The sequence below is a fragment of the Ornithodoros turicata genome, chromosome 6, assembly GCF_037126465.1.
Source record: "Ornithodoros turicata isolate Travis chromosome 6, ASM3712646v1, whole genome shotgun sequence".
NCBI classification, from domain to species: Eukaryota; Metazoa; Arthropoda; class Arachnida; order Ixodida; family Argasidae; genus Ornithodoros; species Ornithodoros turicata.
This window is the reverse complement of record NC_088206.1, coordinates 69,748,569-69,771,331: the sequence shown is the minus strand read 5'-3', so window position 1 is coordinate 69,771,331 and position 22,763 is coordinate 69,748,569. Positions and strand designations below refer to the sequence as shown.

Below are 22,763 nucleotides of genomic sequence, written 5' to 3'. Positions count from 1 at the left end.
TCGGGTGCAATCACGTATTTTGCCTTCAGAACCTTAGCTGTTCGCAGCCATGAGTTACTGATAATAACCGACATCGGATGTTCCGTTCTGTTTTCTTGGTTTTTCGGTCAGTTTTTACATGTTTTCGGGTGTCGGGTGTCAAAGATACTGTAATTGTGACTGAAATGGGGTGCTGTGGCCATGGGCTTTCTAATTAGCGCAAAAAAACGAGGTACACTGATGGAAACCACCTGTTTGGGCGGCAAACACCTGACTCCGAAGGTTTCTAATTTTCATCTCAAGTACATTTTTTTTAAATAATCAAGGGTCACTCTGAAGTGAGCTGAGGCAACTGTGTAATGGCTTACTGCTGTCCGAGCCAAGTACAGCCATCATAAGAATTACGGCGCCGACGAGAAGAAGGCATCCGATGGCAACGGCAGCGAGAATTTTCTGCCTGGAATGAAGATGCTAGTGATTGCGATGTCACAACATTTTACAAGGAGACGATGGCGCAGCAAATTGCTCAGTACGCGTCAAAGGCATTCGCTATATGCAGGGTGTCCCAGAAAACGTGTCACTCAATTATAATTAAGAAACTACGCCGCCTAGAATAATGCGGGACAACTTTATTTGTTCTTACTAGGTTTTTGCCACCTCCTGGGATTTGAATGTCACGTACACTCTTAGAAATGAACTTCACCACATAGCACGCTCCTAGCCAACCATCATCCCGAATGACAACGTTCTCTCCCCCGATTCGTTGAAAACGAGAGGCGGAGCCTATTTTGTGCCATTATGTTCGGCACAAAATAGGCTCCGCCTCTCGTTTTCAACAAATCGGGGGGCGAGAACGTTGTCATTCGGGGTGATGATTGGCTAGGAGCGTGCTATGTGGTGAAGTTCATTTTTAAGAGTACGTTACGTCTTTGTTTACGTGCCGTGGAGTATGGTGGCCGTCGGTTCGCTGTCCCGCTCTACGCTCGGCTGTCGGCTAAGCTCGTGTAAAAACACATTGTAGAAGCCCCGTTCAATAAAGGAAAAAAAAAATTAAATACTCACTTTCTCTCTAGAAAAAAGATAAGTAGAATTAGTGCTATGTGCTCTGCCTTGAGGGATCCTTGCACTTTGAGGGGACCTTTCAGTGGCTTTGGCAATGCACTGGGCACGCGCTCCTTGGCTAGACTAGGGATCCCTTAGGGCTGAGTGAGGATACGGCGGTATAAGTCTACGTACACTCTTAAAAATGAACTTCACCGCATAGCACGCTCCTAGCCAACCATAATCTCCTATGATATCGCTATCTGCCCTGATTTGTTGAAAACGGGAGGCGTACGCCTTTTTGTGACACTTATGCTGTTCATAATTTTCACAAAAAAGGCGTACGCCTCTCGTTTTCAACAAATCAGGGCAGATAACGATATCATTCGAGATGGTTGGCTAGGAGCGTGCTATGCGGTGAAGTTCATTTTTAAGAGTGTAAGATAAGGTACTCATCCATAAGGTGCCCTCAAAGGCATCAAGCGTGCAAAACGCCCTGTGATTTGTGCTGCTATATTCCTTCATGACACAGGATGTCCTATGGTCACATTGAATAAGTACTTTGCACCGTGCTAAGCATCAGGTGGCATACGTCGCATTTCGCCCTCGTTGTCCTAAGTTTGTTGTCGAAAGGTTCTTTCCAGGCTATTCCGAAAAAAAAGGGGAGCGCAACGCCCAGTTTCCCACTGCTTTGCTGCGTTGCGTCACAAGGTTCCCTATATAAAGCTCCCGTGCGCTAGTGCCGTGGTGTGGAGGTGTCCAAGGACAGTAGTAGGTAAATAACACTTACTCCGCTCTTCATCTCCTCCTGCACCGGTGGCATCTGTTAAATAATACGACACTGAAATAAGCTCAACGTCACGTCTCTTCGTGTACAACCAACGCCACCTAGAGGAAAGTAACCCGAATTCGTGACAATAGGCCGCCAGCGACGAAGTGCTCTCGACAATGACAATGCTTTCTCCGTATGAAATCGTCTACGATGATTAGTGGACATGTTGATTGTGCACGTGACTGCGGAGAAAGTATCTAGGTGGCGCTGGCATTGCTGACAGTGGAGGATATCCTAGGGCGCAGATATACTCTGTAGCAGATGACACAGGGGGTGTTGTCGTGCCGTACCCAATGCCGTACCCATATTTCGGCACCGCAGGACGGCCATTGTATAACATAGCACAAGAGCTGCGAGTTACTTTGTGAAGAATACTCCGTGGGGACGTTACTCCTCTGAATACACAATCACGTATCGTAATTTTAGGCGCACAACATGCACTCACGCATAACACTCACCTTCCACATTACTCGCATGCGGCATGAGTGTTAGAGACCTACAAACTCCACAATCGAAGCAGGAAACATTATACACACTTTGGCATAGTCTCCCACAGCGACCAGCACGACTGGCAGCAATGCAAGCAATACAACTCTGAGAACCATAACCTATTGTTCATGACCTGCATCTCGTTTTGTCGAGGGGCTGCCTTGCAGTTGAGAATCTGTCGGAATCTAAGAAGTTACACGAATTCAAGAACCGAGGTGCCATCACCGTGCGTGTTATACATGCCGTTTTCACCGCTTCTGGTTGAACGCCAAAACGACATCCAGTTTCACAGCAAACACGCCTTGCGCCGACCACTGTGCCGATTGATGCAATTATCGCTTCGTATGTGAGGAGAGAGAGGGTCGTATGCATTTTCTTTTGCAAATTTCAAATTGCCACAACAAGGCGTACGGCTCCCGTTTACAACAAACCAGGAAAACGAAAGGTATAATTATGCATGCCCACTGGTTCCGCGAGTCCTTAAGGCAGGGTCCCATAGCCTTGATTTGAGCAGCAGCAGCAGAGCAACAGCAGCGGAGCAGCAGAGCTGCAGCGACACGAGCGGTCCCATAGCACTGGGCGAGAGCAGCAGCGCCGCCGAGCTGCAGAAATTCCCTGCTGCTCTCGTATCCGAATTTTTGGTTGCTGTGCTGCCCTGTTGCTCTGCAGCCTGAGCAGCCGGTCTCGAAAGCCAATCACGAGGCTGGTTGGTATTGTTTTCGTTCGACGGTGATTAGGGTTAGCAGGGCGGTGAGTGACGGCAGAAGGTTTGTTTCTGGTTGTTCTGTGATTTGATTCTGAAGACCTGGATACGCTTGTGATTGCCAGTAGTTTGGAGCGAGTGTTCAATCATCGGGACTGCGTGAAGTGCGCTTTCAGGACATAATTCAGTTCATAAAGTTCAATAAAGTGTTCGACCGAACCTACGTGATACATATGTTGTGTACCAGTTGTAGTTCGCTTGTTTTCTGGAAAGTACTTCAAAACCCGTGACCTGATAACGTACAAGCAAATTACTTTCACGTCCATGCCGTGTGAAAACCAAACCGAACAAATTTCTTGAGGTCGGTATTCCAAGACCTTGCTAGGTGGTTGTAAATGAAACTGACCTTTGAAAAGGGTAGATGGAGATAGACAACGTTCAGACAACAAGAAAAGGTTCGATAGAGATAGATAATGAACCCATTCCTTGTGAAAACAGGCAGAAAGCAGTGAGTACTAGCAGAAGGGGCCTTTGTTTTCGTTAGACAGTTTTATTTCACTAAGAGCAACGTACGCATTTGACAGTCACCGTAAATCAAAATGTCGAATACTATAGTAACGAGGCAATATTTATATGACAAAATCCCGTAGAAGAATCTCCACACAACACAGCAAGGACTGTTCTGCACAGCACAGCAGTAGGACGAACCTACGTTGAATGTCATGAAACTGACTACACATCAACGAAGAGTCAGGTAATACGAGGCTCAGACCACCACCACACTCATCTCAAAGTTCACTTATGAGCTCCAAATCCACAATATATCTCTCACACAAACGCCTTTCACTTAGGATTGCGTTCCTAGGTGTGTGCACTAAAAGGCTTAGCCGCTGCGTACGCCTTCGGAATGTGCGAAATGTAAACAATGACACAGTTGCCAACACGTTTTGTGTTTCCTAAGCCGCTGCTGCCGCTAATTCAAAACGAAGCTATGGGACGCCTCCAGCAGCAGAGCAGCGGCAGCAGAAAGCTGCTCTGCTGCCATGTTGCCGTGTTGCTGCTGCCGCACCGCTGCTGCTTTGCTGCTGCTGCTCGCATAAAGCTATGGGACCCGGCCCTTACTCGCGGGTCTTCGCGGCACCGGAAGTTGTCGCGGGGACCTGTTTATGTTTACCCGAGAATGAGCACGTCAACTTGGTGCTCCAGGAACGTTCCCTCTTTCCCAGAATCACATAACAGGGTTAAAGTAACTTCCGGTGCACGTTCCCCGGTGCACCTTGCGCGCTCCTTGTCTCATGCTAGGGGAAAGCCAGTACCATGACGCATGTTCCGGTGCACGCGCGTTTGGTTGGCTTGGCTGGTGACATCACCGGCTTTCGCTATGTCTTCAGAAAGCAGACGACAGAAGCAAGCCAAATATGTTGTGCTTCTCGATGAGCTCAGAGAAACCGCTAAGCGGAGACACCGAGGGTACGTTCCCCTTAGAACCCTGGAAGAAGCGCTCGCGAGCCTGCTTAACGCGCCCAACGTCATGTACGCAAGGTCACTGGCGGTCCCATCCGGAAATGTATCGATGCACATACAGCACGCACTCGTAGGTAACATATACGGCCTATTTTTCGTAACTTTTTTCGCGTATGACCCCCCGTGCTATGCACAGAAAATTGCGAGCTTGCAGAGGTGGAATCATTCTGTTCAAGCGTCGATTTTAATGCGCCACGACGACGATGCGAATCGTGGTACAGAAGGGACGATATGGCGGCAAACATACGCGTTAATCCCAACGCTGTTCAATTCTCAAATAAGAATTTGAGAAGTTTTTTTTTTTTTTTCAAAGGCAAACGTAACTGAGGACTAGCGCACTTACCGGTGCCGGATATTCCGGACATTCCGGACACTTCAGACATCCCCGACATCGAGGACATTGCAGATTCTGGCGGAAGAAAATGAGCAATTAGCAACATATTAATTCGCCTTCCATCCTTGATCTCGCCGTGGTAGCACCGCACTATATTACATTCCACTGTAGCCTATACCAGGTACACCGTTTGATTAAAATTTCAATTGCTTTACAAAAGTGCTGCACATGATCGCGTTTCTCTCCTTTGTGTTCAAACCACGTTATTTCCTTTAAAAAAATGGGCGAGAGGAGAACTACTGTACTCTAGAAGGGAAGGTACCCTCTCCAAACATCGAAACGTATATTTCTATTAGTACTCACGTTCAGTCATTTTGCTAGAGACAGGAACTCGGCGGTGTGACAAGGTCTACACGCAAAGCAACTGAAGTCGAAAGTGGTGGATTGCACCAAGGAACACTCACACGCGCCCTCGAGCTTCCTCTTCGTCTTCTTCAACCAATCAAAAGATCCAAGCGCCTATGACCCTCATCTGGTACTGGCCAATCGCCCTTAGTGGATAACGGCCATTTCCCCGAGGATGAAGAAGAAGAAGAAAAGATCTCCCTTAGTGGCTCACGGCCATTATTGGTAGTTCTCAGTATCTCATTCATAATTGTCACAAAAAAGGCGTACGCCTCCCGTTTTCAACAAATCGGGGCAGATAACGATACCATTCGAGATAATGGTTGGCTAGGAGCGTGCTATGCGGTGAAGTTCATTTTTAAGAGTGTACACCCCACCACTACCACACAGATATGTAGTTTGTCCTTTTTGTCCTGGCCAATCTCCCTTACTGGCTCACAGCCATTACCTCATTGGTAGAAGAAGAAGAAGAAGAAGTGCCGCGAGGTCCTCTCGCGCTCCCATTCCCTCAGTCCTTGGCACTCATTCATTCGCTCAGTCATTTTCGAACAGCAGCGAGTCCTGAGTCGGTCATGTAAGTTTCGGACCTCTTGGTACATGTTTTTCGCATTGGATTTAATTGAGCTGTGTTTGGCGAGTGATAGTATCACCCTCAACAGAGACAAAATTTGTACTAATTCGCCCAACTTAATTTTTTTAAGCATTTTCTAAAGACAATCAAGACAACGATTTCCAATATGGTGGAGGGTAAGCAGTTGGTTGTATTTCTAGCATTTTTCACTATTTGCGTCACTATTTGCTAGTGTAACGATTTGCGGCTTTGGGACTAAATGAGCTGTTCAGCATCTAAGTTCAGCACACGAACTAACGACTTTAAGAATGGCGTAGCTTTTCTAACACCTTCCACAATGAACGTGGTTGGAGCGAGACAGATAAGTCCGTAGGGCAATAGGAGGCGTGCATGTGACGTCACACCATAGGTTTACCAGTGCTTTTTCACTCTTTCCGGTGAACCGGCGCAATTGCAATTTGAACCACTGCTGACTGATGTGCTTCAGTTGCGCTACGCTTAATGATGGAGTAGCAGAATACCGCGACCCCACCCTGAGTAGTGCAGTATTGGCATCAGTAAAGGTTCTTTTAGAAAAAAAGATTCGAGCACTGCAGGCCAGACGCAGAACTACTGATGGCCTTGATGATGCAATAGGGTGTATTCACATGACGACGTCCAACGAACGCGTTTGGCCGCCACGGTTGTGGTCACTCTTCGCATTTGCTCGGATGTAGTTCCGTAGCCGTGCTTATGGATTTTTTAAACAAACGGAAGTAGACATCAAATAACAGATGATTTTACTAGAAAGATGAGAAAATTACGGATGAAATGAAACAAAATATCAACGTCGTATAACGTACCAAAAACACAAATTTTATCGCTCGTTTCTTCGAGGCAATCCGCCATCTTGGATGAGGACTTTCTGACCTAACCCGAGGCAGGGTAACGCCCGCACCGCCTAGTACGTGCATGGGGTGGGCGGCGCCCCCCCCCCCCCCCGAGACACCCCAATCTGTAGAACCTAACTTAACCTAACCAAAGTGAGGTGATTTAGCCCCCTACCTTTCGCAGTTTCGAATCCGTTAGGCTTACCACTCCCGTGTTTCTCCAGCGCTACAAGTGCATCAGATGGGGTTGTTCATGTGCACATAAAATAACTTCTAGACCACAAATTCTTGTAATTCTTGTTTTTTTATGTTCGCTATATGGTCTTCTCTCACTTCAGTGCATTATTTCTCTTCTGAACACTCCGGCTAATTAGAAAAAGCCATAAGCCCATCTACGCAACTACACCCGCATTGGTAAAGGTTCTTTTAGAAAAAAAAAAAATTCGAGCACTGCAGGCCAGACGCAGAACTACTGATGGCCTTGATGATACAATAGGGTGTTTTCACATGACGTCCAACGAACGCGTTTGGCCACGATTGTCGCATTAAAAAATAGGGCAGTTTGTGATCTTTCAGTGTCGCTAGCGCGAAAACTGACCACCAGGGGGAGCAGCCTACGAGCATGCCACCTCACTGCCACGTCACTATATGACGTAGGTCAAGACTCCCTATAATGTCGGTCAGACCGAACGGCCAATAGTCTGAAAGGCTCAGTAGTAGTGGTCTGTTCCTGTTGGACACGCCTTCGTCGATTTCTAATTTATATATGCAGACCATTGTCAGCAGCATCTCTTCGAGACGTTCCAAATCCCATACGCAGAGCAATGGGATGGTGGTCCTTTAAAGCTCGGTCGGTGCATCATTTAGTTCGCTAAGAAAAGTTTCTTCCTGCAGAATCCGGTATGTCTGGGATGTCCGGGATGTCTGGGATATCTGAGCCGCCCATGATGTCCGGGATGTCCAGTCCTGGTAAGTGTCCGCGTCTTTGCACTGTGCGTGTCTCTAGTTGACATGTACAGGGTGTTTCACAAAACGTGTCATTCGGACTTTTATAAAAAAACGGGGCGATGGAAAAATACGGGGTAAACGGCATTTGTATGGCAACTAATAACTAACAAAAGTATTTCCATTTGATCTGAATTTGATTTAACTGAGCCCGAAGAAAAGCTTCAAATGGAGGCTTCAAAGTTTCGGGTATTCAACAGCGCACCAAATCAGTCGCAAAGATGCGCGGAGAGGAGGACATGCTCCTGCCCCCATGAAAGATAGAAGGTCGAAAAAAAAGGGCGGGAAAAAAGAGGCGGCATCATTTTTGTTTGCCGCTTATCAACGTATGGTGGAATGTCACCCGCCTAGTTATCGGCGGGTCTTGTGCTGCACGCCGGTCCGGCGATAAATTGTTCTAGCTTCATGGCCTCAAGGCCTCAATTTCGGAACTTTTTTGGGGCAGTTCCATTTGCAATATCTAGCGGATTTCTTGGTGAATCTGACTAAGTTCGCTACGGGCTCTCTAATTCTGTAAAACTGTAGGTTGACTGGGGAAACGAGTTCATTTAAAGAATGAAATGAAATGAAATGAAAATATTTTTGCAAGGTAGCAAATTTAGTTGCCACACAAATGCCATTTACCCCGTATTTTTCCGTCGCCCCTCTTTTTCTTATAAAGTCCGAATGGCACGTTTTGTGAAACACCCTGTATATAAGTATGACGCAACGCAACATTGCTCCCTAATTTGTCTCGATTTGTCGATTTGGACATTAGGAAACGCAACACAGCAATTTTACTTCGTCCGGCATGTCTGCACACTTGTGCTTGAACCCCGCCACCACCAGCAGGCACCACCAGCAGTGCACCAAACAATCCATCCAACCATCCACAGGGGTGATGCAAACCCGCCATTGTTGTAGCTACCCTCAAGCGGGTGCCTTTGGCAAAACTGCAATCTTGTCATGGTCGCACGTCATAGAAAACATCATTTTGAGGTCGTGTGACTTTCTCTGCATGTCGTTTTGCCGCTTACCGACGTACTTCCGTCGTCATAAAGCCAAGAGATGAACGTATTTTGCTAGTGTAAACTATGCAGTGCTTCCTCCACAACATGGTAGCCCATGTTTCCCTAGTTTAAGTACGTCGCATCAGCTCAGTGGACCTTAATTCGCGGTCGTCATCACATCTTTGGAAGTCGTCAACAGTACGAGGCCTTACGTGCAAAACTGCGCGTTTTACTGCGGGATTATCGGATAAAAATAATTACCGTGATCGAAAGACAACCGAAACATCGCGCAGAAACAACCGCAATGTTTGCAAACTGTGTGGCCGCCGATCACGGGCGCCGCCATCTTTAAGGTCACGCTTGCTGTGTCGTGCGACCAGGACCCGTCCAGGATGCATTGCGTTCTCCCAACATGCTTTAGTCTATGAAACAATACACTGGATGCCACCCCTGTGCATACATCCATCCATCACACACGAGGTGGAGAGCGGAGGGAGACTCACGTTGATGACAGAAGGCAGACGACAGAGCTCTCATTGAAGTCATCTGCTGTTGGAGAATCCGACACTATCAGGTTTTGCGGGAATCTCCTAGTGCTCGCTGACGGCACTAGTGGCATTTGGAACAAACGCACTGTTCCTTTAGATATTTGGTCACACGTTACAGGCCCGGTTGGAGGCGTGCAAAAATTGTCTATGCTCAGCACTTGCAAATGATCCCGGATCTCGCGCGGATAAAGCCAGCACCCGGGTAGTGTTAACCCGAGTTCACCTCTACTTATTTTCTCACTCACAGATGCCCCTGGTGCGGCAGATGCCGAAGAAGGTACGTGTTAATTTTAGCTGAGAATAAGAGCGACTGCCATCGCTGCTGTCCGCACGTCGCCTATGTGGGAGCCATAGGTCGGCACGTCGCTAGAAACTCGCTGGACGTCCCACCATTGTGGGATCTATCACCCGTAACAGGGGCCCGTACTCAAAAAACAATAGAACGCTTTGCCACAAAAGATATGGGGTATCCCTTCTGATTCGAGGAGATAGTGTGACGCACGCCTGTTTATGTCAATTACCCTATATCCCAATTGGCACAAAAACTCGCCCCCTTTCGCTTCGAATCAGAAGCGATATCCTGCCATTCATGGCAATGGTTGGCGCTGAGCGCTCTATGCAGTGAAGTTTCCCATCGTTCGACGACAAGTTTTTCGGAGGAATAAAAAGTCTGAAAAATGAACGGCCCCGATTTCAGAGTATTTCGGAGTAGTCATCGCAGAGACAATGCACGGAAAGAAGTGTAAATCGACGACGTCGAATCGACGAAGTGTGAATCGACGTCACCGCCGCCACGCGTTTGGCGGCGTGAAACAAGCACTGAACGCGTGGGCAAGAGAAAGGGTGGAGAGGGCGACCAACAAAAGTGGCGACGAAGAAGTGGGCGTGGCGTTGGGTACTTCAACCGCAGCGCCACTGCGCTACGGCGAATATTACATAGCACCTTCATTACAAGATCTCCTCGTTTTGACGAATGAAATACTATTTTTGGTATATTTATGGCAAGTTACAACTCAATAACTCGAATAAAATAAGCATTGCTTCTACAAAATCTTATTACTCGGCGACGAAATGTCGCTGCTCAAATGGACCGGCAAGTCGCGCCATCACCAGACGCGACAGCGACAAAATTCTGCAGCGCGTCGCTTGTTATGGGGTCCGCGCTTAAGGGTGACTGAGACAATACGATACAGCGCACGGATGTTTTACTACCCATAGCTATTGAAGTAAAAACGAGCGTATTTGCACAAATTGTGAATGGTGAAGTGGGTAGTAATGCCAAGTGGGTAGTAATGCCAACAGGTGGGACAAGTGTGTACTATCCTCCTTTTGGGCCATTCATGCGTGGACCAGCCGAAAAGTAGGTGCGGAAGAAGGGGGGAAAAGGAAACTGGAAAAACCGTAAGGCCGCCACGTGGGCCTTGGAAACATCGGAGTTTCGGTGATGTCGGCGGTGAATGACTGTCATGACTGGCCTTCACGCGTGAATTTCTACCATCTGTGTGATGCTTCTCTTACGACTCCCTTCATGCCGCTATACGATACTACTACCGATACTTACTTACTTTCGATAGCAATGTGACAAAATCTTTCACATCGATATCGCATTTCTTTGAGCCTATGTGCCCCGTCCTCAGTTCTCTTCCTCAGGCTCGAAGAAATGTCACCTTTGTGAATATAGCGTGAAAAGACGTGGACGTTCCTGTACGGTAAAAATTGTGCGTCCAGGGGACCTTAGCCACCTGTGGCGCGCGTGTGCATTTGTGATGATATAGTATCTCTCCCTCCGCAAATGATGCGACGCGATGATAATGCATTTGACCAATCGATTGACACTGACATGATTTGACATCACCACCAAAGCGACCTGGGTGGTGAATGCTGCCCAGTGTCCGTGAAGCTGCTTGAAGAGTGCTTAGGTGGCTGTGAATAAACTTGTCTGAACAAGCTCCTCTTTTTCTGTTACAGAGAGAAAGTGAGTATTAACAATATTTCACTCTATTCCGGGTACCAGGTATGTTAACGCAACGATCGTTAACATATATACACGAATTTTTTTAAACCCCACCTCGAAATATTTAGCGACACTACCCTTCCCTCTCCTCAGTGGCTGATTCCGGATAAACCACCATAAAAAAATCGCTCATCTGGTGGATGAGCGGGCTGAATGTCGGCGTTTGTCGGGTGAATGTCGGCGGGCGGCATTTGGGACAGGGCTCGGAAAATTAATTTGTAATGTAATTTAAAATTTGTAATTCAATCTTCGTTGTTAATGCGTTACTGACGACACTGCTTTCACGGAGAAATGACGCTACGTTTGCATTCCAGTTTCGCAGAAGCCTAACGAGCACGTAAATTTTACTTGAAACATGAAACTTGAAATGGGCAATGAAATGGTGTCTTTACTTCGACTTTGTTCTTCTCCTCGATCTGATCGCATGGCAAATGTGCGATTTTTTTTTGGGGGGGGGTATTTTCGTACATTTACATAGGCATAGTTCATGTAGTTCGAGTAGTTTTATTACGTTGTCCCCGCCCAAAAGCATGGTCAATTCAAAAACAGGAGGCTGGCAGGAAATATTCTTGGCTGCAGGTACAGCATGAGGTCCATTCTAAATACAGGATGTGAACATCGCAAATTGTGGAGGCGTTCGCCATAGCGGTTCAGGTATACATATGTAGCCCAGGCATTTTACAGCTGTTCGCAGAACATAGCGCTGCGAAAAAGAAAAAGAAAACTACAGTGTATTATCTACAAGAAAAACGGATCTCCACTATGCAGGATCTGATATATTTACGTACGCAAACATTTCATTTCAGGAAGAAAATTATTATTGCCCTTGTCGTGGTGTGCCTCCTTCTCATCGGCGTTTTGATTATCCTGGCATTCATCTTGAGTGGCTCGAGCAGTAAGCGAAATATACTATGATCCGGAATCACATCCTATCATTATTAATATTGTGAATTTACAAAAAAAAAATGTGCATGAAAACAGTTCTACGTACCTACGTAAAAACAGCGCAGAGGCGGGACATGAACAAGAAACAAGAGAGACATGAGAGGGGAACTGATGTTCTCAGGTTGAAACAACATAGGAAGGACAAATACATACAAAGCCTCAAATTGCCTAAGAAATTAACGATGAAAGTCATTGAAAAGGTTAGCCAGCTGTAGGGCTCGAACCCACATCTTCTGGATCTTCTTGGAAGTCGCTGGGTTCGAGTCGTACAGCTGGCTAACCTTTTCAGTGACTTCCATCTTTCAAGAAACAAGTGCACACGCAGAGCGCTGACTCAATCAAAACCGAAAAGGAGAGAACAACATGAAAGGAGGACAATAACTAATGTCTTTGTACAATATAGGTCCACTGACTGCTTGCTGACAAATCTTTCATTTGTGCTCAGTCGCGACAGTGCATGGCCAGATTGCTGCCTGTGTCGGTTTGCAGGGAGGATGAGTGTTCGCGCAGCCTGTCATTCTCAGACACCGACCTGTCTGCCCCACATATGACTTCTCGCACGTCGGAGGAAGGTCATGAATAACATTACACACATTACTGGACATTCCTCTGACGTGCGGGAAGTCATATGCGGGGCAGATACAGGTCCTGGGACGAAGAAAGTGTAGCAGACGACGCTTCGTCTGCGTCACGGAGCGGCGCGTCGTCTGCTACAAAAGGTTGCAAAATGGGAACTTATGCGCTCCAGCAACCAATAGCCCTTGTCCGAATTTCACAATGAAATTAAGTGCGAACGTGCCTCGAACCATCCCCCTATGGGGGTGCTGGGTGTGGGGGGAGGTTGTCCTTCCGACACCTTGGTTAGTGCTTGGTGTGGACAAAGCCTCTTTCCAGGTTTGCCTGCCTTATAGTAGAGCTTGGACGTATAAAGTCTGGAAAAAGAGTGTCAGCCAACGAGAGCCAACTAATAGTAGCCAAGCCAAGAGCACTTCGAATGATCTGTGCTACGTCACTGGTATTGGAACGTAGTATTCAATTCCCATTCAACTGAACTGGTATTGGTTTGCCACATTACATGGTGGGACAGCAAAGCTAAAAGTTACCGGAAGTAATCTCGACAAGGTAATCTTTATTTGGTAACCTGTGCTTCAAAAATGTACACAAAGCGGGACTCCGCGGTCAAGCCTTGTAGTACAGTCCCAACACAGTTCAAGAATTAACAGCTAGTTGTGATTAAGATTTAACAAAAAGTAAAATAGAAGTACATGGGGGGGTTACCCGACAACTAACGCACTGATAAGTGGAACACACGGGGAGTTACCCGGCAATAAACAGACTGGTAAGTTACTGGGCAGCGTTATTTGATTACTATTCCCCCTTCTCTCATTTCCCCCACTTTCTAGCTGAGAAAAGTGCAGAAGAGAATGATCCCGACGTGGATTATAATTATGATCCATCATCAGGAGGGGGTGGTGGTTCAGCCCCATCAAGCGCACCTCCACCACCTCCTACCCCAGGGGGCCCAACTCCTCCTCCCTCCCCGACCGTAACCACTACAACACGTAAGCAGCAGTTCTCTATTTGGATACTTGGAAGTGACATTTAACACGGCTGAAAACCCGTGTTTCATCTGCGAAGCTGTCAACCAGGTGTCACCATGCGAAATATTTTCGCTCTGCAGTGTATTGTCACTGCGCAAAAAGCAGAAGGTGCTCAGTGACTCCCCCCCCCCCAAAAAAAATGGCATCATGCCGAACACTAAACACCCCCTCGATACAAAATACAACATTCCCATTCATGTTTACGCGAGCAATTCGTAAATGATGACAGCAAACCGAGAACGACGCCGAAACCGCAGAAACCGAAGAGCAGAAAACCATAGGGTTAATATAGGAAGACTCTAGAGAACGTACTTGGCACTGGGGATTCTCCCGTCCCCGAGCGTTATACTGCCCGGGCGCAGCCATCCGTTGATCATGGATAGCTACAGCGGAGCAGCTCCGTTTGTTGCCAACCTGCGCAGTCACGTGGGGTAACATGGGTGGAACGGGACGATGCAGGGAACGACGTCCAGCGAAGGAAGCGAGGCAAGCCGTGTAGTTGCGTTGAGTGCGTATACGAACCTTTTTTTTTTATACGCGCAGAATTGAGTAGTGCTCTCGGAATCAACAAGGTAACCGTTGTCATATCACACGTGACTCATATTTTATCTGCGATATTACCTGCGATAATACCAACCATTTGCTTTCCACGGACACGGCTGAAGATATTTACCGTTTATGACGTCTTGAAGTGGCGTTTGTATGCCTTGCGAGCGAAATCTATAAGTAACCCGTCGTAACGAATGTGATGAGTAATCTGCGTGCTGCTCTGCCATCCAACCGAGACCGGAAGCCAAACGAAACCACGCGCCATTCCATGCTATGGTCTGTAGAGTTTCGTGATAAAGTGGTCGAACAAACGAACGACAGCACACAAGCAAGTGATGTAGTGGGATAATATTGCTGCTTATTTTCTTAATAAATACATAGCACATGGACAGCAAGTGATGAATTTTGGAAAACGTCACCTGAAGTTTAGCGGAATGAAGTAGCCAACGGAAGGCAACGCCTTCCATGACTAACGGATGGCAGCTCCCTTTTGTCACGCTTCCTTGACAAGAGTCCCTCCCCCCTGCAGAACACACCATGACGTCACCCAGCATTGTCGTCTGCTTCGCAACCTGCATTCTCCCATGCCGGATGATTTCAATAGTATGTTGCTTTCAGTGCCCTCCCTCTTTACCGAGGCGAAGCCCTCGCATGTTCCTAACACCCCAAACGTTACGGGTACAGTCCACCGCATAGCACACTCTTAAAAATGAACTTCACCGCATAGCATGCCTACCATCATGGTGTTTGTGTTTGTTTATGTGTCTTCCCCAAACTGCCCTGATTTGTTGAAAACGGGAGGCGTGCGCCTTTTTTGTGACACTTACGCTGTTCATAATTGTCCCAAAAAAGAGTACACCTCCCGTTTTCAACAAATCGGGGCAGATAACGATATCGTGCGAGATGATGGTTGGCTAGGAGCGTGCTATGCGGTGAAGTTCATTTCTAAGAGTGCACGCTCCTAGCCAATCTGCCCTCATTTGTTGAAAACGGGAGGCGTACGCCTTTTTGTGTGACAATTATGAACAGCACAAGTGTCACAAAAGAGGCGCACGCCTCCCGTTTTCAACAAATCTGGCCAGATAACCGTATCAGCCGAGATGATGTTTGGCTAGGAGCGTGCTATGCGATGAAGTTCATTTTTAAGAGCGTTTGTGATGCTTGCGTTGCGGAGTCCGCCAATCACGGCAACGGCGGTTGGTTGATATCTCGACGAGCTTCTGCGATTGGCTCGCGCAAAGGAACGTCGGTCAATGATTGGCCGGTGCGCGGTGACATCGCAGGTGACTTGATCGGGCCGCCGCTCGCCGAACGCAAAACCCTGCTGGGTGTTCACGGACAACTCTCACAATATGTCCTCTTAGTTAATGAGGCAACGCCGTCGTGTTACCTCACAGCTCGAATTCGGTGAGACGAGGGTTACAAATGTGTCCTTTTATAGACATTCCGCACAACTTCATCATGTGCACCGTTGGAGCGACTTTCCGGTATGACGACAGGTACCAGTCCGCGAAATGTGATTACTTCATCTTCGACAGCATCTTTCCAACGAATAGCGGATTCATTGGGTCGGAGGATCAACATGCCTGGAATGCTTTCAAACATGTGAGTTTGAATTGGTCGCTGCAATTTCCGTGCTGCAAGACAAATGTGGTCCACTGACGCCGCGAGTGAGAACATTATACCACCGGGTGTAATCATTTACCACCCAAGAACTTCACCGCATAGCACGCTCTGTGCCAACCATTGACGTGAATGATAGGGGTATCACTTGATTTGAAGGGAGGGGGCGTACGCCTTTTTGCGTCAATTTGGATATATGATAATCGACACAAACGGGTATAAACGTACCTTGTACAATCTTAAAAATCACTGGATAGCACGCTGCTAGCCAACCATCATCTCGAATGATATCCTTAGCTGCCCTGATTTTTTGAAATCGGGAGGCGTACGCCTTTTCTGTGACAATTATGAACAGCATAAGTGTCACAAAAATGGCGTACGACTCCTGTTTTCAACAAAGCACGGCAGATAACGACAGGGGGTTGGCTAGCAGTGTGCTATGCAGTGAAGTTCATTTTTAAGAGTGTACAAAGGTATGTTGAAACCCGTTCAAGTATCTTGTTATACCCTGAGCTGCAGCGTAACGTTTACCCGAAGTGATCTATACCTTGCATGTGACATTACACGTGGGTAGATGGTGGTGATGGTACATTCTTTATACCTCATATACCGGGTGTTTCAGTTAAATCCCCGGGCTAAATAATTCGCGAACGGGTGCACCAATCCACGAACTGTCCGAGTCCGTTTACGTATTTTTGTCGCGGCTGGTCGCGGCGCAGCGCAAAAGGACGCTCTTTCACTCCCTTATCCATCAATAAATTACGTCCTTACATTAATGAATTACACCAATGAATTACACCAATGAAATACGCCCTTTTGCGCTTCGCCGCGACCAGCCGCGACAAAAATACGTAAACCGAAACCAATTAATTACTGCAACAAATGACCCGCTTCGGTGGCAGATTTTTCTCTAAAAGGTGTCCACTGAAGGTCCCAAAAGGGGTAGTACCCATTTTAATGCCGACAGCGCCCTGCTTTAGAAGATACGCTTTTTGACGAAACTCATTTGCATTTTTATTGCGCAATAATGAGCGCCTCCCACTCATTCACACGGTGTGCAGCTTGTAGGTGGTATCGGACAGATACTTAAGTTCGTGGATTGGTGCACCCGTTTGCGAATTATTTAGCCCGGGGATTTAAATGAAACACCCGGTATACATTTCCAACTTACAGCGTAGAAACAGTTGAAAGTGTTGTTGTTGTCAGAACAAATGTAAAAGAGAGACAACATGATGCTGAGTTCCTTTCTACTGCAACAATGTATTCAACGGACCGTTCGAAAATGTGGGAACGAAAATATCGAAAGAGTTGGGGTACAGGTACAGAACGCACAGCACGCTGTGCGTAAAGATTGATCGGGTTATCGCTTCTGATTCGAGGAGAGAGAGAGGTGTACGCCTTTTTGTGGCAATTATGTATCATAATTGATGCAAAAAGGCGTGCGCCCTCTTTTCGAATCGAAAGCGACAACCCTACCAACACATATCGTTATCTGTCCTGATTTGTTGAAAATGGGAAGCGTACGCCTGTACACTTATACTGTTCATAATTGTCACAAAGAAGGCGTACGCCTCCCGCTTTCAACAAATCAGGACTGATAACGATATCATTCAAGGTGATGGTTGGCTAGGAGCGCGCTATGGAGTGAAGATCATCTCTAAGAGTGCGGCGCGAGTACAGCTCCTTGCACCGCAGGTAATCTGGCCCTCTGGTACGTCTGTAGTACACGAGGTCTTAACACGTACCTCTTTTTGGTGTTAGTAGCTAACGAATGGTTGCAAATACTACTTTCAGATGACGTGGACAGGAAATCCAAAACCGGAGTTTGGCGTTTCTTTTCCGGGAAAATATATCGACGACTTGACCGATCAAATTTTTGGGAAATCCGCCGAAGATTTGAACGATCTCTTGGCGAAAGGGTATCGATCGTTCGGCGTTCTTAACTGCTTCGGAACTGCGACCCTACTTTCCCGTCCGAACGGAGGTCCGTTCGGAACCCTCTTTGCTGTAAGTAAATCGTGTCACGTAAACAACGAAACGCATTGGCCAAAAAGAGTCTCACCATCATTGTAAACAACTTGACCCATGCGCATTGCATTGCGCCAGTGCATTCTCGAGTACGTCGTTAAAAACACATATGCGCTCATTGCCAACCATCATTCCGAATGGTATCATTGAAAATGGGAGGAGGCGCCTATCTGGGACACATTATCTTGGCCCAGATAGGCACCTCCCCAACAAATCGGGACATGGGATGGGATTATTCGGGATGATGGGTTGGCTAGGAGCGTGCTATGGGGTGAAGTTCTGTTTACAACAGCAAACCAGTGATTAAAGGAGCCTACATTTTTCAGAAAATATTCAACTCTATGACAGCATCGCAAAGGAAGGCTGGCCTTAAAACCTTCTTCGTTGGGCTGCACCTGTCTGCAGGATCAACTGCTCAGAGTTCTGCACTGATGCGGTCCGCGGCCAATATCAAGTAAGCAGTTTCCTACTAGATCTTCGTCGTATACTGCGCCCACCAGTGCTTGCCGCCGATTCCCTCGCAGGAGATGCTAGGACGTTTTGTTTTCGCGTTTGTATTCGCGGGCAGCTGCTCCTTTCAAAGTCTGACATCGACGGGTTCTCAAGAACCGCGTTCGACGCTCTTTGAAGCGCTGCGTGACGCCAAATACCAATTGGCCAATTGAACTGAATTGATTGAAGATATGTGGCCTCGCTTGCCAAGCCTTGCCACTTACTACAGCCTGCCTGCCTGTTCACATAAAAACGCCACAGTGGTCGGGTCTGGATTAATTTTGACATCACGTGGATTTAATGTCGCTCGCGAAAGGACCTGAGCAACTTGCCACCCTTCCACAAAGCACAAAGTTGCCACCGTCCTCGGTGAGGGTTTGAATCCGCTATCTTGGGATCAGGAGGACTCGCAACTGACTGCGCCAGCGGGACGTCACTGAAAAGGTTAGCCAGCTAGAGGATTCGAACCCACACATCTTCTGCATCTGAACACCGATCCAGGGCTCTACCGATTGAGCTAAGCTAACGGTTAGGTTTCCGTTAGGTTCGACTCCGGTTCAGCTCAAAGATGTCGCTAGCAATTACGGTTCAGTTCCAGCTAAAAATGGCGGCGAATTCCGGTTTCGGTTCGGTTCGACGCTCCGACTGGAAGGCAGTGCAACAACATATTACGTCACAACTGCGCTTCGCAACACCGCCATCTGGGAATCGCACACCTTGCTCTATAATTTTGCTCTATATCTCTTTGCAGCCATCTGAACTTGCTCATTCTTCAGACCCATATCACTCCCCTGCCTGCAGTGACTTCGAGCCCCTGCTTCATCTACCCTACTGCCTCTTGGTCGCAAACTCCCATCAAGAACAGCTCCTATTCTTCAGTTGTAAGCGATTATAAGTCATTCGCTCTCGATTATAAGTTCTTGGACGAACAGATGGACTTATTGAAATGAACGTGATAGTGCAGACCAGGCTTGATAACGTAATCTCGTTTCTGTATGGAGATAATACATTGTGGAAGGACATTCCTCGTGTAAGGGCAGAGAAAGTTCAAGGAATAGTGTGCCACCCGTTTTGTAAGTACTGCCCGCTGCTATGAACGTGTTCGAACTGATCATTGCTCTTAATCGGCGATTCAGTACCCCTTATTACCTTACCCCTATACCCCTACCCCCCCTACCCCTATAGAGCTAGGCGAACGTAGTTACCGAATGTAGTTACCAAGATGCAATGCCATCCACAGGTAATCCGCGGTAGGGGTGCGAAGTCCCGGGAAAAGAGGCGACGAAATTAAAAATTTAAAAAAAGTTTCGTGCCTTTGACGCGTTCAAACCCACCAACAGTGCTTTTGGTGCCTCTTATCCGCCAACCACCAACGACTTGGTGCTCCCTCTGGCCGCTCCAAGCGATCGCCATCGCGCGGAGTTCTGGTCGGAGTGGACGGGTTGTTCTAATTAACTATCGCTGAGTGGACAGCAGTCTCATGGGATGCATTTATGCCCAGAGGATGAACACTACAAAAGCTTCTAGCTCATTGTATGCTGTAGCTTGGCCGATTCGATTCAGCAGTAACCACATTTGTTCCCAGTTTCTCCAAGTTTCCGGAAATTTTGCGTCTCTAATCCGCGGATCTTGAACCAAACTACGTCAGGATGTAACGGGCAACGCCGCATAACTAGCCGATGAGAACAAGCGCTGTCCTCGCGGAAATATATGAAACATATGGCGGGGTTTGCATTGTGTAAGCGTGCTATCTTGACGGTTCATCCGTGAGACGATGCGCAATCCGCTACTGCAGTAACGTGTCCACTATTTCGAATTGGTTCAAGGGGCGTCGTAAAACTGACGCGTTGTAAAGCATCGCAGGGCGGGCCATGACCAGTTGGAACACCACAGTAACTTCCAATGAAGTAAGGTACGTTCGATGAGGCCTGCACTCCCTAAACCAGATCGAGCGCTGCAGGGCCAGTTCTGAACTAGCGCAGCACCAGGCCAGCTCTAGTTCAACGGTGCAACACTAGTGCCGCCGCGAGACGAATATCGAAGTGCAGCGCTAGTGTAGGCCTTCTCCTCTCCGCGAGTCTTAACACCGCTACGGACATTTGAATCACATGTGCATTGCTGCATTTTAATTTCGAACGCAAGGAACTGTGGAACAGCCATGGAACTTGCGGATTCTGAGAGCGAGGACGAAGAATTCGACGACCTGGTAACCGTGATAGCGGTCTTCTGCGAACTGACAGGAACCGTGTACCAATGTACACCGAAACCGTACTGAATCGTTATTTCGACCTTGAATTCAAACGACTCTTCCGGCTTTCTCCAGATACGTTCGAGAATTTACATTAACTATTATTTGCCTTGTGTCGTCCGCTGCCATTGCCGCCATTACGCTGCATTACCGTTGAGCTGACCCATGCGGGAGTTTCCTTGCACTAAGGCTACACTTGGGCATGCACTGGTTTGAAACAAACGAGTGCAGGGGGCGCTCGGGCAGCACTGGCGCGTACAGCACCACCTGAACTAGTTCAGGCAGTGCAGGCCTAATCGAACATACCTGTTTCGCTTTCGCAATTATCTTATCATTATCATCCATGTGCTTCTGAGCAACTTGTGACCGGATGACAACACTTTCAGCAACGGGCTGCACAGATGTTCTCTGCTGCATCCAGCACCGATCTATACTTTGGGATTTCCTTCTCGCTGCGTGCCAACTTCTATCAGCTTTCGTCGACGGCGACGTCGACGTCGGCAGGGTACACACGACCTTGCCTGTCTAGCATCTCTGGAGACTTCAAAACCGCATGCAATCAAATAAGAAATTACTTCGCCCTCCCCGAGAGCACTGACTGTACACATGGAGCATTCGATACTACGAGGAAATACTCCCACACGTATACTGCGCAGCCGTGCATGAACACACTAGTAAGTAACGAACCTACTGTGGCTATGTAGAGACAGCAGAAAAAGGAGCCTGTCAGTCTTGAGAGTAGCGAGTTATCTGCTCTCCGCAGTAGTATAGTTACTAGACTTACTTGACCATTTATTTACTTACTGCATTTATTGGAATATTTTTCACACGTCTGTTCCACACGGCTTCAAATGCCTCGCCGTTTGCCCCCCCCACCCCCCCAAGGAGGAATTCCTCGAGTTTTGTCAGTGGGAAATGCGGGAAACATGTAGGCTGACGCAATGGCCGACCGACCTGCCGGGATGCAATTCTTGGTTTCTACCAAGATGGCAGAGCACTGGTGATGCACTACGTTTGAACTGTGCAACACAGTGCAACACACAGAAGCACTCCCCTAGCCGTACACACAGAAAAATAACGATTCTTCGAGAACGAAAGGATGGCTAAGGATATCCTGGCGTCCGACTTCCACGGTGAAAAATACGGACAAGCCGAAGAACTGTGGTAGAAATGCCCTTTGGACCCACCAGAGGCAGCAACAGTTAATCCCCCACCATTCCCCCACCGTAGATGCACCCGTGTGCTTCGGAATACATAACGTCAAATACTGTCAAATACGGTCCGTAGCGGGCGCTGTGGTTACTCCTGTGGTTATCATGCTGACATCATTGCAATGTTTTTCTTTTGTATTGCTACTAAAGAAAGGGAACACCTTTCACGTCACGAGTCGACAGGGGCCTTGGTGAATGCGCATGTTATTTTACATTCTACTACAGAAACCTATTTGCGTAAAAGTGTAGGTAATTCCCCCTTGACAACACAATTTATGGTAACTTCAGTGTAGTAGCTGGTTACATGATAGCTTGTTGCTATTTTCGCAGTGTAACCTAGTGCGAGAGGTCGCACTGTGATCGCAAGCGCCAGACGCAGGTGTTGTCACGAATAGCATTGAGTGTTCGAGAACTGCATGAATCTATGGCGGTGAACCAGTTCTGTTCCCTTAGCGGTCCAATCTTGCGCAGTGTTCTGCTTCTAAAGAACGATGGCTTTCCTCTTTTTCAGTACAATAAGACCAGTCAAGAAGTGCAATACAGTCCGAGGCTTGGCGTTCTGCTAGTTGACGTCAATATGGACAACGTCGAATGTCAACACTGGTCAGGGTGGCAGAGACTACAGAGAGTTAAAATAATGAGCGACCTCCTCCTCGGTTTACGTAGAGCGAACCCCTGAGAGATTGCGCTGGAGGTGTCAACAGCGAGATTTAAATGGCTCACTTGATCAATAAAAGATGGTTGCCGTATCATCTTGTCCCAC

The 22,763-nt window shown here is 47.5% G+C and overlaps 2 protein-coding genes across 4 annotated transcripts in view; one reads left to right on the top strand and one right to left on the bottom strand.

Moving 5' to 3' along the window:
* The window catches only part of LOC135397238 (uncharacterized), a 48,862-nt gene that overhangs the window by 17,362 nt on the left and 8,737 nt on the right, over nucleotides 1–22,763 (bottom strand). The window contains exons 1-3 of one of the 3 annotated variants that reach the window (XM_064628671.1): nucleotides 5,266–5,409; nucleotides 4,912–4,977; nucleotides 1,811–1,843 (exon numbers count right to left, since the gene is read on the bottom strand). In XM_064628671.1, the coding sequence (XP_064484741.1) occupies nucleotides 1,811–1,843; nucleotides 4,912–4,977; nucleotides 5,266–5,275 (109 nt within the window). In that variant the 5' untranslated portion in view covers nucleotides 5,276–5,409. Of the gene's footprint in view, nucleotides 1–347; nucleotides 711–1,810; nucleotides 1,844–4,911; nucleotides 4,978–5,265; nucleotides 5,410–22,763 lie in introns of those variants that run through there. The other 2 variants (XM_064628672.1, XM_064628673.1) reach the window with 2 other exon arrangements.
* LOC135397237 (uncharacterized) lies at nucleotides 5,776–22,749 on the top strand. Its single transcript, XM_064628670.1, has 12 exons — nucleotides 5,776–5,881; nucleotides 6,009–6,054; nucleotides 7,642–7,716; nucleotides 9,537–9,566; nucleotides 11,258–12,198; nucleotides 13,652–13,810; nucleotides 15,840–16,003; nucleotides 17,816–18,028; nucleotides 18,376–18,503; nucleotides 19,293–19,422; nucleotides 21,176–21,463; nucleotides 22,512–22,749. The coding sequence occupies exons 5-12, from the start codon at nucleotides 12,066–12,068 to the stop codon at nucleotides 22,677–22,679; spliced, it is 1,383 nt and encodes a 460-aa protein (XP_064484740.1). The 5' UTR covers nucleotides 5,776–5,881; nucleotides 6,009–6,054; nucleotides 7,642–7,716; nucleotides 9,537–9,566; nucleotides 11,258–12,065; the 3' UTR covers nucleotides 22,680–22,749.